The 15,823-nt window shown below is 44.2% G+C and overlaps 1 protein-coding gene across 1 annotated transcript; it reads left to right on the top strand.

The window, feature by feature from the left end:
- Positions 1-4,948: 4,948 nt before the first annotated feature.
- Positions 4,949-11,577, top strand: CUNH6orf141 (chromosome unknown C6orf141 homolog). Its single transcript, XM_045843709.1, has 2 exons — positions 4,949-6,491; positions 10,490-11,577. Exon 1 carries the CDS (start codon positions 5,548-5,550, stop codon positions 6,121-6,123), a length of 576 nt encoding a protein of 191 aa, XP_045699665.1. The 5' UTR covers positions 4,949-5,547; the 3' UTR covers positions 6,124-6,491; positions 10,490-11,577.
- Positions 11,578-15,823: the final 4,246 nt, after the last annotated feature.

The following is a 15,823-nucleotide window of genomic DNA, read 5'->3' as shown; positions in this document are numbered from 1 at the left end:
AGAATGATGATGAATATACTTTAAAGCTTTGAATAATGCAGACAGCTGGCACTGAATTACAATTTTTTAAAATATTTTATTTATTTATTTTTCAAGAGGGGGAAGTGAGGGAGAAAAGGAGGAAGAGAAACATCAATGTGTGGTTGCCTCATGCATGTCCCCCACTGGGAACCCTGCCCATAACCCAGGCATGGGTCCTAGGTTGGGAATCAAACTGATGACCCTTTGGTTCACAGGCCGGTATGCAAATCAACTGAACCACAGCAGCCAGTGCTGAATTACAGTTTTGAAACCTCACTTAAGCAGCTACTTCTCAGAGTGCTACATGAGTCATACATTGCAGTTTGGGAGTGGAAAAATAAATTTTTCTCCCACCTTTCTCTGATAGGAATAACAATCAAATTAACCTGAGGCAGATTAACAGGAGAAAATGTCCCAATTTATTACACCTCTACACATGGAGTACATAAGAATGAGGCCACAGGACACATAGGCAGTTGAAGCTTCTATGCCATTCTTAAGTAAGGAGAGGGAGGCAGGAGCCTAGGATTTCAAAGAGAAAGCAGGCAGTTCACAGGTAGACAAGAAAGTACAGACAAGTGATGAACAAATTCTTGCTGGTCCACCCAGAAACAATGGGCACAAAGAGGCATCCAACAAACGGGCCGAGTTTCTATATGCTAGTGAGTGCAAACATGGACAGCTCCCTTCCTTTGAGCAGGTATTGCTTTAGGCAGGCAAACTTCATACTGAGTCTTCTGTTTCTTAAAAATAAGTAGCTTAAAATAACTAATATCCCAAAATGCATATTTTGCAGTGGCAAATGCTGTTCCCCATCACAGTTAACTGGCAAACCTAGTATTCTTGTCTTTAAACCCAACATCATACAGCTTCCAACTGGAGTACCTACCCAAATCAATACACATAAATTTCCACTTATGCCATGAAGCTTTTTTAACTACACTAGCTCTCACCTCTTTTCTTCCCTTCAGTAGCTTTCTCTACTTTAACTTCTTTTTTACTAATTGTGGTACCTAATATATACATATATTATTCTTAACTTTTCTTTCCTAGTGTCATAGCCCTAAAGATAATCTACTTCAATGGTTCTCCTACTTGGTGGCCTGTTAGAATCATCTGAGAAGCAATTTATAAACTTGTCAGGGCCCCAAGCTACCTTCCAAGCCAACTGAATCAAAATCTCTTAGAATGGCCCTGGCGGGGTATTTGATCTTCAGTCAGGGCACATATAAGAGTCAGCCAGTGAATGCATAAGTAAGTGGAACAACAACTTGATGTTTTTCTCCCCTCCCTGCTTCTTTAAAAAAAAATCAATAAATGAAAAAAAATCTCTTAGAGTGGGCCAGATGATACTTTAAAAAAAATACTCTCCAGATGATTCCAATGCAATCAAGTTTGAAAAGTGATGAGGCAATTCAATCTCACTCAAATTAGAAAATTTGGCTGTTTCATGTCTATTAGTTTTGTCTCCCCAATGCGATTTTCAATTCCTAGAAACAGAAATTCTTGCATTTACTTATGACATTCTTACTATGTTAGCAAGAATAACAGTTGTTTGTGGGGAATGCATATCTAGCAAACAACAAATAAGCTCTATTATCTAGTGATCCATTAATCCTTTCAGGTGGGGTGGCTTCAAAAAAAATACTCCTGCATGCACCTTCCCCACTCCATGGACTGGTGTATTTGAATCAGTAGAGGGCTGAGTTTCACAAACAGCCACCCCTGAGAACCACCGCTGACCTATTTCCTGTAAAAATGATGTGTGCGTGACCACAACCCACCATGATGTGACAGGCTCACTCCTTTCTAAAGATGGAAAACATTATCTGAACAAATTTACTTACCAACATACATTTAGAGTAAGTGAGCCTAAGAGTAGCCTCAACAGAGCTGAAAGACAGTTCTGCTGCCATAGGCACAGTCTCTTAACCTGCCAATGTACCAAGGACCCTCTAAAATAGTGTCATGCTAACTTTCAAACCAGATACAGGAACACAAACTGTCACCAATGTGATGAATAGAAAAGTTCTTTATCAGTCCATTTTGCACGACTCTGCATTTCCTAAGTCTTAAAAGTGAAATCCTATTAATGTGTTAATTTATTTGATTAATGAATTGATTCAATAGATGTATTGATTTATTTCTTAATGCCAGAGTCACCTCAACTTGTGTGCAGCCAAATAACTACGAATCTATCCTGGCTTCAGTTTACCCCCTCACTTTCCACCCCACCCTCGCCCTGCCCCAGCATATATTCCCATTTTATTTCAGGGCATGGCATTGTATGCTTCCCAAATTAACTAACTTTAAATCCTAGCAGCCAGAGCAGCAGGAACACACCTGCACTAAAAATCAGGTTTGATGTATTTACTCTGCTTCAGGAAGTCAGAATGTACCCTTGAGAAATTATGGGGCATTTTATTAAGTGGAGTTGGGAGGGGCTTCTCATAGGATTTAGACTTAAATTAAATGATTCCAAGGAAGCAGGAGCTAGTGCTTGATTAGATCTTGTCAGGAAATGGGACAACTCAGAGAACCAGTGCCTTGGCATTTTTTAATCAAGGGAATTGAAGCAGGAAAAGATTAGCGGTATCACCGGCACAGCAGCCAGGGTCACTTAGCCAGAAGAGGGGGAGGCTTAATCTTTGTTATGGTTTTGTAGTGACCTTGTCTCTGGTCACAGAGTGCCCTTTACATGGACAATGTTTATGTTACGTGAGTGTTGAGTATGTGTAGTAGGTACCAACAAGGCCTGGCTGCCAGCAGGGCTGTTCTATCGTTGTCTTTTCACAAGTAAAAAACTGTTCGTGAGGCCAGCTTTTCAGGTCAACCACAAAATAAAACCAGAGGCATGCGAGTGAAGGGTAAATCTTCTAAAGGCAAAGGCACTAAAATAACAGAATGATAGTCTAGTAGAGAATTTACATTAAGGTCTGGACCTAACAGGAAAAGTGAGTGGGCCAGGTCCTAGGGAGGTTGCACTGCCAACGACAGGCTTCTTTTGATGCTGTCAGGGCACCATGTCTTCCTTGACTTTTCAGACCCCAGGGATATGAATTATTTTACTATCCCTCACTGGCCTGAAACTGTAATAGGCAATCCAGAGAGGAAGCAAACGGGGCCATGTTAGCACCATTTATCAGTCTTTCGGGCAGACACCACCATCCTGGAGGCAAGCTACCTGTTTCTCTGGTTCATATTCTTTCTAGACTTTGTCTCACTGAAGTTGAATTTATTTAGCATTTCCTCTTCATGTTCTTTCATGCATTTACACACAACTTCTTGACGTCTAGAAATTCAGATGCTATATGATGGGTGAATGTGTCTCATTTCTCAACAAACAGATGTTTCCCATCCTCCAATAGTGAAGTATTGCACAAGTGCAATAAATCTTGTGGTTTATATTAGACTTCCCTCAGAAAGCAGACCTCTTCATTGGAAACTCCCCAATATTCCTATAAGGAAAAAAAATAAAGTGTTCTTAGTGACATTTGAAAGCAGCAAAAAGGGCCTAGAGATTATCCGTGCAGATTTTGGTGATGTTTCTCATGATGTTGTCCAGGGACTACTAGCTTCAGGGTTACTGAGGGTCTTGATAAAAACTCCGTATTCCAAGCCCTGCCCCAAAGCCATAAGAACAGAACCTGAAAGTAGGCTAGGGCATTAATCTACAGGTGATTTTCATGTATATTAAAGTTAATTTATCGTCTCCTGTTTTTGGACAGAGAATTTGATGTACTACTACACGAAAAGAAGAAAACTTCAAGAGGACAAGCAACTTGCTTTGTTCCCCCAGACGTCCCCACCACCTAGAGGAGGGCAGGTGACATTTAGCACACACTCCATGATTACTGGTTATGTAAATAAATAGACAGGAAAGAACATGAAGTCATAGGCTTAAAACAGGAAGACAATTTTTTAATTTTAAAAAATTTTAAACTGATTTGAAAGAGAGGGGGAACAGTGATTTGTTGTTCCACTTATTTATGCATTCATGGGTTGATTCTGACATGTGCCCTGACCTGACGTGAAACCTACAACCCTGGTGTATTGGACGGAGGCTCTAACCAACTGAGCTACCCAGCCAGGTAGCTCAAAACAAGAAGGTAATTTATAATAGGAGCAAGCATTTAAACGTTAGAATTCTGGCTCCACTGTTCATCAGTCCTTGACCTTGGACAAATACTTAAGCCTCCCTGTTCTTCAAAGTTCTTAAGGAGACTACTACTTCCTTGGTTTGTTGTAAAGAACAAACAAGTTTAAGTATATAGAGTGCTTAGAACAGTCCTTGTCTGACACTCAAAAACTTCACTGAGTTGTGACTTAGCAGAAGCCAGCCCAAGGTCAGGCGTCTGACCAGCCGGACCTGACCCAAGTTTTCTCACTCCAACCGCATTTGCTGCTGCTGCTGTTCTACAACTTGGCAGACATCGGGAAAGTCCTGTCTTTCCAAATGTCGCTTTCGGCATTCTACTTGATCCCTCATACATGAGCATACATTTCTACTATTGCAGTCATTTTCATAAGCAGACAGGAAAACAGAGCATTTTCTAACAAAACAAGCACCTGTTGCCCTGAACGGACTGGAAATTACAAACTAAGCTCCCCTTTTCCTGTTAGCTGCCTTCCCCCATCCACCTCCCGCACAGGTTAGCGCGGCGGACGGAGGGCCTGGCAGCGAGTAGCCTCCAAAAGCCTGCGCAGAGATGCAAACACTCTTAACCCCGGGAGTCAAAGAGAAGGGGGACTGCGGGGAGGGGGGAGGGGGTTAAAAACGGCTAGAACACGAAACTTTAAATCCTAAAGTTCACTGGACATTTTGTGTTTGTTTTGTTTCCATTGGGTCTCATTGAGCTCCTGCTCCGGATAAACGCCGATGGTAACCCCCGCGGACGCGGGCGTGGCCGCCGCAGTCCAGAGGAGGAGGAAAGGGGCGAACAAAGCCCCTTTTTCTCGGGGCCTCCAGCCGTCCCCGAGTCCGGTCCTTCCCTCTGCATCGGTCATCTGGGGGCGCCGTGGGGGTGGGCTCGGAGTGGACACGCCAGCCTTTTTCTGAGGAATCGGATCAAGTAATGGAGAAGAGCAAGCTTCCTCCCGCCCTCCGTGCAGCCCACAGCCCTTTGTGGGGAATTCGAAGGTGCGCAGTCGGAGCGGGTCGTGCGCCCGGCTCCGGGGAAACTCGGAAAGTGCGAAGCCGGATCGAGTGGCGCAGAGTGAGAGGAAACGGAATCAGAAAAAACGACGCGGCGTCAGGGTCGAGGTCCCGGGCTCGGGGCGGGGGAGCGACCGGCGGCGTCCCACCCTTCGTCCTGCGGGGGCGGACCGCCCGCGGTGGGAGGCCGCAGGCGGGAGGCGCGCGCGCGGGGCGGGGTTCCGCCCCCCGGAGGCCGGGGGCCGGTCGGCCGCTGCCCCTGCTCGGCGGGCGGGGCGCCGGGGGCGCGCGGCCACACCTGGGGCTGCGCGTCCCGCGCTTTCCGGAGCGCGACTGGAGTTTGCTGCGGGAACCAGCGAAGGGACCGACGAATGAATGACCCCCCTACCAGCATGGGGGCCCCGGGTCTCCGCGGAGCCACGCACGGCGCGGGCTGCCCTCGCAGCCTGGGGCAAGCGGGGTCCGTTCCGCCCAAGGTGGGGCGCGGGCCCCGCCTGGCCGCGGGAGCCCCGAATCCCGGGGCAGGCGGACGCCCGGGCGGCGGCCACCAGGACTGCGGGGCCGGGCAGAATCTGGACTCCTTGTCCAGGGTAAGAGAGAAGGTGCTCTTTCTTCTTCACCCAGAGAGAGGGCTGGGGACTCACGTGGATCCTGCGCGGCTGGAGGCGGCCGGTGGGGAGGACGGTTCCCAGGCGGGCGGAGACGACCCGGACAGCCCTGCTCCTCGCTTACCACGGCAAAAGCGGGTTCCCGGCGGCCACACGGACCCTCCCGCCGGAGCCCCGCCGCCGGACACCGCAGCCACACCCAAATCCGTGCTTGTGCGGGTGGTGGATTATCAGGTGACACAAGAAGTCCTGTGCACCGCGTGGACGAAGGGCTGCCTGACCTCACGGACAGAGGAGCGCTCCATGACCATGGTCACGTTTCGCACCCACAAGGAGTGAGGCGGGTTGTGGGGGCACGGAACCCCGCGCCCTCGGCGCAGGGAGTCCACGCGGCCGAGAGACGATCTTCCCAGGGCCACAGGGACCTGATTTCCCAAGGAGATTAAACAGGAAGGAGGAGCCCCAGGAATGTTCTGGGCTGAGGGACAAACGGTAATCCTCAAGAAAAGAAAACGCTCTGCTGCAACCCCAACCTGCAATTAACCCACGGCAGGGACCTTTAGAGACTGCGCGGGTGCTCGGGGAGGCCGCCGACGGCACCCAGGGCACATCGAAGACAGAACTGGAAACAACGTATTACCTCGTCTGTGGCTTAAATACTGTGAGGGTCTGGAGACCTCCCGCATTTCACCAGAGGGGAAGAAAAGGTATTTTGAAATTAACAGAATGTGGGAGTTTTGAGATAAGAAAATCTGTTGTTAATTCTCCTTTTGCAATGCCTCTCGCTTGACCTCTTTCCTGTGTCCCCATTTGCTCTTTGAGACAAAAGCAGAAATGAAGTTTGAGGTCTGCTTTCTGCAAAGGGAATGGGGGGAGATGGGGAGAGGGGCTTGTTCTTTAAAAGCTGAAAAGTAAAGTAAAAATAAAAGGGAAGATTAAAACAGCAGCAAGTAAACTTTTTTTTACTTCCTTCTGTTGTGCACATACCACCCGCCCCCCCGCCCCGCCCGCCATTTAAGCGTTAGGAGGGGAAAGAGGAGCCAGGAAAAGTGGGGACGACAACCGGCTGAGCCCCGACAGTGAGATGCCATTGAAAAGGGCTTTACCCCAGAGGTCTACTTTAGTTCGGTAAAAATGCTGTTAATCTGAAAATTTTAAATATTTTAGTGTTAAAATACTGCAGATGAACCTAATCCACAAGTAGGAATGTGTAGGTTGCCTTAAAATGACTGTCTTATTGTTGCCCGCAGTTGTTTTATTAGTAAGACATGCAGTCGAAGCCTGTTGAAAAGACATCCCTCTTGATGCTGTTGGAAACTATTCCTTCTGGCGCCATGAAAGGAACTTTTTTTTTTTCTAAAACGTATTCCTCTATTTATTTAATACCACCTTTGTTAACCTGTTAGTAGTGTGGCCTGGTTCGGAAATCTGAGGAGCCAGGCACTCCTTCTGGAGATGGCCGAGGGGTGGTATTTGGTTACTGCAGGAATTAACCAGACAAGGGGGACTTTGGCTTATGAGGAGTAAGCTGTTCAACAGTGTCCCCTACCCCACTCCCTCCTCTTTGCCCCCCCCCCGCCGCCCCCCCCATTTCAGTTTAGAGCTTGAAATGCCTTCAAGTACACTCTGATCCACTTCTTGCCTCCTGGGAGGCAAGATAAGTAAACTATGTCCTTATTTTATAGATGAGCCAACCTTGGCCTAGAGGTCATGTGGCTTGTGTAGGTCACACAGCTAGTCCTACATCTGCTTAACAAACAGTACAGGTGGCTGTTTTCCAATAAAACTATTTGTGGACACTAAGATTTGAATTTCACATAATTTCCCAGTGTCATGAAATACTATTATTCTTATTTCTTTTCAGCTATTTAAGCGTGTAAAAGACATTCTTAGGACACAGTCCACAGGAAATGGGTTACTGGCCTGATCTGGCCAATGGGCCATAGTTTACTGAACCTTTTATGGTCAATCATAAAATTCAGACTACTGGTAAAACCAGTCAGGGTGCAAAATAGATTAGATATCGTCTCTAATATAAAACGGAGTTGCAGTCTGTTTGAAGGCAACACAGTTAGCCCAGTGACGACATTGAAATGAAGCCCCAGTACAAAGAGGGCTTTCACTCTTTGGCAAGTAGCAGAGTCCCAGGCCTGTGGTCAGTGCACACCCGCCAAAAACCAGACAGGAGACTGGACGTCCATGTTGATTTGTACTGAAATTGTACATATGATGTAAATGTAAACTAGCTTGCCCTGTTCCTTGTATCTAGGCTCCTAACCATCCTAAAAGCATAAACAATTACATATTTCAGTCACTCTAGATAAAACCAACTGCACCAAGTTAGACAAGGAGATGATCATCTCTTGTGTAACAAATAGGAATGGCCTTTCCAGGCACTTCTAGGGAGTCAAAGGATGCCAAGGGCATCCTGAGTTTCCTGACTTGTGTTTATGAGAAGTGCCACAGTCCCCGAGTCCTGCAAGGCCTGTGGGCTGAGGGGTATTGGCTATCGGTGCTCCGGCCCAGGAGACTGGCACTTGAGCTGATCTGTGTCCAAAACTGCTTGGTGGGTCAAAAAGATAATAAAGGCACCATAAATTAGACCTTTATTTTTCCCCAACAACCCTGCCTGACTCCCCTATGAGGTTAAGCTTCTTGGCAGATTTCACACCTCATGTAATAAATTTGGTTATGAGTCATATGCCCCACATGACAGAGTCCTGACTATAGTCAACAAGAAAATCCTCTTCGACGTGGATCAAAAATGGGGGCGTCATCTGGTTGCCTTCCCTGTGGAAGCAAACTCTAGAGTTCAGCTTCTTGAGTTTAAAACTGCTGCACCTCTTCTTGCTGTGACTTTGGGCAAGTGCTTGATCTTTAGGTGCCTCTGTGTCCTCATTTGTTAAATAATAAATGCTATCAATCTCATAGGATTATTTTTCCCTAGGATTAAGTTAAATGAAAAACAGAAGAAGGCTTGGCATAAAGTGAATGCTCGAAATTAGCTATTTTTTGAAAAAAAATGTTATTTGTTTATTTTCAGAGAGGGGAAGAGAGGGAGGAAGAGTTGAGAAACATCAATGTGTGGTTGCCTCTTATGCATTCCCTACTGGGGACCTGGCCTGCAACCCAGGCATGTGCCCTGGTTGGAAATTGAACTAGCGACCCTTTGGTTCGTAGGCTGGTGCTCAATACACTGAGCCACACCAGCCAGGGCTCAAAATTAGCTATTATCATTACCAGTGAAACCAGAAAAGCTGGTATTTGTGCTGCCTGTCACATACCAAACCCAGTAAGCAGAGACAGGGACTGAGTCTTCATGGGCACTTTATTCAGATGGCTGGTGATCTCAGAAGACGGCAGGTTTGTGCCCTAACAGACCATCTTCCATCTCCTTCCAAGCCAGCCTTTTTATAACAGAACGAGGTGCAGTGAGGGGTTTTGAAATTCAGGAACAATTAGATTAAAGAGCAGCATTCTCACCCTGGGGGTCAGCTGTCCCAGGGAGAAACATCTGTCTGGCTCCAGACGGCTCCAGCTGTGCCCCAGGAGGTCGGCTGTGTCTCAGGGGAGTGATTGATGGTACCTGTAGTTCCTGAAATAATAGCTTGAACATATGCCTTACCTACTAGGCTTATTACCTATTTACCTTAAACTAAAAAAGTTCCAACTTTTGAGTCCCCTATCATTAGTGTGATTATTTTTAGTTCACTTTCATCCTCACCAGGCTTGAGTCTCTTATTTAATTAAAAAAAAAATAGCTGAAGGCATACAGCCCCAGAAGTCCTGTGGCACTCAAGCCAGTGATTTTTATTCACTCTTTTCTCCATTGCTGAAAGAAGACTTATTCTTACCTATTCCCAACACTTAATGTATGAGTAAATACATTCCTTAAATTCCTGATAAATGACCTCCACATCTTGTAATAAAGATTGACCCTAAGGTTCAAAATCCTACCGTGCACCATGCTTGAGTCTCTGAGGGGGTGTCACACACTGCTTGTTGGTGCCTGTTGGTTGGTGGGAGCTTTGAATAGTTTCTTTTTAGGACCTGTCGGGTCAGTTTATTTTCCCTCTGGGATTTCAAATGTAATGCTCTGGTGGTTAGTTTGTCTTCCCTCTGAGATTTTAAATCTACCAGCTCTCTTTGTAACAGAAGAAAAGAATGAGCACAATGAGTTTTCATTGTATCTCTGTTCTTTTAAAATGTATTTATTCAAGTCAGCTTAACTCCCTTTGTTAGATAGGTCAAGGGTCTCAAGGTCTGACCAGCTCTTACTAAATGTAATTTTCCTAAAGAGCTGTAAATAGGACGAGCTTGACTGAAACCCACCTGATAAGTGTAACTAGCTGCAAAGAAGAAAACATACAGTCAATCAAACCGTGTATCTAGTGATGGCTAAGGCTCCCTTCCAAGGAGACAGGGCTTTGGATGTGAACCCCACCTCCTTTACTTGCTGCAAGTAAATAAAACCACCTAATGGCACCCATGCCTAATGCAAGCACCCCCGAAGTGAACCCCCACCCCATACTTTCATCCAAATATGTTGAGGTTATTTTTACCTCCTCTAAGAATTTAAGTACAAATTCTTTTTAAAGCACTTACCAACCTCCCCGTTAAATGCCTGCAATGCACTTACAGACTTTCTTTCAACAGAGGTCTCCCTGATATGAGAAGTTGAAGTACTATTGAATTTGCTTCACAGGTTTTCCTGATCCAAGCAGAACCCTGTCCTGTGAGGAGCCTAAGGATCTTCTCCCATTTGCAGTGTCCTGGGAATGAGTCCCAAGGGAGCCGTGGGCATCCTCAATCCTGAGGTGTCTCCGAGAGTGGCAGGGTCCTGGCTCTCTGCTCTCACCTCCGTCTCACCGGAAAATGTGGCCATCTAAAATTGCCTTAGGTGGATGAATCACACCAAGGACTTCCAGAAGCCACCCATCCCCTCAGGAGACCAAGAGACAAATATCACAGTCACATAAGCACCACGGGTCAGGCAAGTCAATGTCTTTCAAAATCTTGGTCCCCCAACTCCACCACTTTTGAGATTCATTACATATGACTTGCTGCTCTTATTCTTGTTGGTTCTCACCAGCACTTTGTGGCCTTTTGCTTAGAAAGAGAAAAGGCTTTTTATTAAAACAAAAAGTTATATTCACTGTAGAAAAGTTTGAGGAAATATTATTTTGCTAGGGAAAAGAAAAATGGAATAAAAGAAAACAAAAACCCATGAACCCACATCTCTTTTCATATTTGGTATGTTTCCAGTCTGGTTTTTTTTTCTTTCATTCTATTTTTATGTATGAATACATACACTTTTCTGAGCATAAACTAAGTGTAAAATTGGAGTATCATCTTTATATGAAACTAACATATGCTGATGCTACTCAAGGAGTAGTCTGCGGACCGGCAGCACAGACACCTTCAGGGAAGTTTCTGGAAAAGCAGAGGTCAGGCCCGGCCCAGACCTACTGAGTCAGAATCTGCAGCTGCAAGATCCCCAGGGGATTCACAGTCGAGTCTGAGAAGCTCTGACATAATTGCTGTATGTAGCCCTGTATCCTACTTTGTCACTTACAAAAACAAAAAAGTTTTTTACTGTTCGTAGATTCCCGCTTAATTGTTAACAATGCCATGGAAATGATACTTTGTGGAATTATGGAAACACTTAGAGATTACCAAAAAAGTCTAGTATATACTGATTAGTGACTTGGCAAAGAAAGATCTAAAAAGCTTTGTAATTTTTTAAAAAGCCTATGATTCTCATGTTTTTCCTAATAAAACATTGCTTGATTATTGGAGTTAAAACTAGAGTCATGTGTGGCAGCAGACAGAGATACATACGTTCTGAGAAATGTGTTTTTGCGTTGAAGGCGTTTTTGTGCAAACACTACAGAGTGCACTCACACAAACCTAGATGACACGACCTACTGCACACCGAGGCTGTATGCTACAGCCTATGGCTTCTGTGCCATAAACCTGCTCAGCACGGTATTGACTGAATATTGCAGGCAATTGTAACACAATGCTGGGTATTTGTATGTCTCAACATAGAAAAGGTACAATAAAGATGTGGTATAAGAGATAAGATTGTACACCTGTATAGGGCACTTACCGGGAATGGAGCCGGCAGAACTAGACTTTGCCCTGGGTGAGGCGGGGAGTGGTGAGTGAATATGAAAGCCTAGGACATCATTGGACACTGCTACAGGCTTCATAAACACTGCACACTTAGGCTGCACGAAATTTATAAAACAATACGAGTTTAAGCACAAGAGAAAATAATGCCATTAAGAAACGTGCTAAACACTAGATGTGTGATGAGGCTGCTCCCTGGATAACACAACATACCATTTTACAGCAAGCTTTTTTTTTTATTATAAAGTAGAAAGACAATGCTGTAAAATAATGTTAAAAGGTATGGTAAATACATAAATGAGTAACATGGTCATTTATTATTGTCAGGCATTATGTAGTGTGCATAATTGCATGGGCTGTACTTTTATATAATTGGCAATGCAAGAGGTTTGTTCACACAAGCATCACCCCGGACACATCAATAACACTTGGCAGTGTAACTCAGGATGGTTACCAAGTCACTAGACAAAAGGAATTTCTCTGCTCCAACAATAGTCTTATTGGATCTAAGATGGTGGTCCCTCTTCACCGAATACTTCTATGCAGCACATGACTGCATTTTGGAAATGTGGTTCTTTTATTACCTAAGAAAATGAAACAATCCTTAAACACCCCTTAAGGGAAGGAGGGCAGGAAGTCATTAATGAAAGCAGAATTGCAACAGTTCTAAGGGCGGACTGGTCAGGACTTGTCAGCCACTTATAATAAGTTGCTAGGATGTGAGGTGTGGGGTGGGGAGGTGGAGCCCGAATTTTAATCAACTGATTCAGATAAGAAAACAAAGGCTGTAAGTGGTGAACATGTGGACCTCTTTATAACTCCAGTCTGTACTTTGTTCATTAGTTAGGGCAAAGAACTTTGTAACGTCTCTGGGTGGAGAAAAGAAACAGTTCAATTTGCTTTAGAATTATAATCAGTCTTAGGCACCATGCAGTAAGTAGATAACAAAACATAAGATTTGGTTAACTTCAAAGCAAGAATTACTTTAAATTCTAACTCAGATTTCTAAGTATACGACGGAATGAGTGCTTTTAGGAGACTGCGGCCTTCACACACAAAAAAAAGGATACAAAAATATTCAGAGTTTGATATAGGAAGAGAGTCAGTCAGCATCACCTGTGCTTGGCGGGGAAAGCAGAGGCAGGCAGGGCGGTGGGAAAGCTGATTAGAGGTGACTGAAATGACCTTCACACCGTCCTCAGCTAGACTAAGCTTTAAACAGGTTTCTTCCTGTTGGCTCCGACCTGCCTTCTCTTAGAGCACTTACTTGGGAAAACTTGCAAATGTAAATTCTTTCTCTGCACTTTGAGATGTAAATCTTCCAGCCTCTTGGAACTTTTACAACCTGGAAGCTATCCCTTTGAAAGGTAATCAAGAACCTGACCCCACAGTCTCAGTGAGAGCTTGAGCCCAGCCTCATGAGCATCAGCCAGTAAACAGGTGGCCTACTGGCAGTGACCAGCCTCCCCTAAAGTCTCCCCAGTACTTTTCTACTAGCTCACCCCACAGCTTCGAAACCTTCCCACCTTTGGATTCAAAGGAGTTGAGTTCAATCTCTACCCCCTATTGCAATAATCTTGAACAAAGTCTACTATCCGTTTAAACTTTAGTGCAATTTTTCTTTGACAATAGCGAAAAAAGGAAGGCCCAATGTATGCTCTAACTGGACATTATTGATATGGCAAAGCTGGGGGTTGGCTGTCTAGAGGGGCCTCTAATGTAATTGGCTTAGGGGCTCTCCAGTGGGTCCTGAATTGGAAGGGTGCAAACCCATAGGGAAGCTGGCTGGCAGTCATTAACCAAGTCCCGATCTCTGTGGGCTGATTCAGAGCCTGCTGTTCGACTTCTAAGGGTAGTTGCTCCAGAGGTTGTCGGTTAGAGTTCTACAACATGATAAATAGCATCAATCTCGTAGGATTTTTCTCTAGGAGTAGTTAAAAATATAGTTTCCAACATACAATGACAATTCAAAATTACCAATATTGTTTTTAGTCTTTTATTTTTTTAAAAAAAGGAGCAGAAGACATACAAACTCAAGAAATCATCAAACCCCAAACTGGTGGTTTTTACTAAGATTCTTCTTTGTCTTTTTTTTTTTCACATATTATCATACATGGTCTGGACACTCTCAATCTATATATTAAATCATTAACCATAGGACTATTTAAAGACAGAGTTAGAAGCTAGAAGACCCAGTTACAAAAAAGAAATTTAGAGATAATTACATATTTATTTCTTAGAAGCATCCAGAATGCAGTATTGCAAGTAGTTTCTTATGGGGGTGAACTATGCTTTGTCATAATTCAGCCTGGACTATTGGAACCCAAAACGCCACACAACAGAGTACTGCCGCCTCACTGAGAGTGGGGTAAGAACTGCACAGAGTCCCCCTAAGCTCGGGGTATCGCTCAGTGATCACTGAACCACTGAGTGCGTACACCCAATCTGAAGGCTAGTTAGTTGGACACCCTACCACAGGCACAAAACCTGAGTGTTAAATCTAATTTGTGGGCCCACTGGATCATCTTTAGGCACATGTCCTACTTCCAAAAAATCTCATGAAGATTTATTTTGAAAGCCCACCAGGTCCATGGGAAAGTGGCTAAAATTGTATCCTGAATTCAACTTGGGAGAGGGATAGAGAGGTATAAGTGGCACCAGATAATTTTTACCAAAACGAGAACTTTAAGAGAAGATTCTGAACACAGTCAACTTCTGTAAGATTCTCTGACTACTGATGTCCATGCCCTAAGCCTGCCTATGGACTTCCCAGTGTAGCCTCAGTATTGACCCAGAGTCCTGAGGTTACAAGGTTCAGGCTATGCAGTCTTTTTGTCCCAACAGAACTGGATGGGAAAATGTGCACTTTGGAATAATATTACATTCCAAAGGCTGAGCAGAGAAGAGGAGATTCTGTGCCCTCTATTCAGAGGCATGCCAGGGACTAGGAAGTGGCAGGGAGTGAAAAATAAGCAGTACATCATCTGTAGAGATTTTAAAACAATGATACAGGTGGACTAAAGTCAATCTTCTTTTTCTCATTGCCACGTGCTTAGTAATAAACACTACTCTCAGGGAGAAAAAAAACATTGTTGATCTAAACCACAGGTGGGAAACACAAGGCCTGCAGATGGAATCTGGCCCTCCACCTTGTTTTATCCGGCCCAGCACCTTGTTTCTTCCTGGAGGCAGTGCTGAGCTCCTTGCCCCTTGTTAAGGAGTAGTTACATTTACACAGTCCTAAAATTACAGTTGGCCCTTTGAAGGCAACCAAGAGGCTGATGTGGCCCCTGGTGAAAATGAGTTTGACACCCCTGCTCTAAACTCTAAAAAATTTCTGTGATTACTGTTTGAACTTTAATAATACAGGTGTAAGCTTCAAATTAACACTTCTTTTTATTTTTTCTATATTGAAAATAATTTAAAGAACTCTCAGTATTGCCCCTTAATAACTCTCTCTCTTTCTCTCTCTCATGCACACACACACACACACACACACACACACACACACACACACACACACAGAATCAGCTACATGTATTTATGTTGAGAATCAATTCCTAAGGGTTCAGAATCTTTCAAACTCACTTGGCATGTACGTTGTGTCTCCAACCCATATATAGTCCCACATTTCAGGAGTAGATTCAATATAAACAGTACCACAGCCATCATAGTGATTAAGACAAAGAACTTGAGTTACTTCAATTCTGACATTATATGAGATTTTTGATGTATGCAACTTAACATAAGGAAACAGCAAAATGTAATACTTTTTGTTTGGTAAGTACAGATTTAGTTTACACATGAACTGCTTTACTGAATTTGGATAATATATTTAATGTGAAATTTATTTTTATTCATTATCTTAAAACTAAAGAATGAATCAAGGAAAAAACATGAGTGG

The sequence above is a fragment of the Phyllostomus hastatus genome, unplaced genomic scaffold, assembly GCF_019186645.2.
Source record: "Phyllostomus hastatus isolate PE091 unplaced genomic scaffold, TTU_PhHast_1.1 phas_contig_40, whole genome shotgun sequence".
Classification (NCBI taxonomy): Eukaryota; Metazoa; Chordata; class Mammalia; order Chiroptera; family Phyllostomidae; genus Phyllostomus; species Phyllostomus hastatus.
The sequence above is the reverse complement of the archived record's forward strand: the minus strand, read 5'-3'. Positions and strand labels throughout refer to the sequence as shown.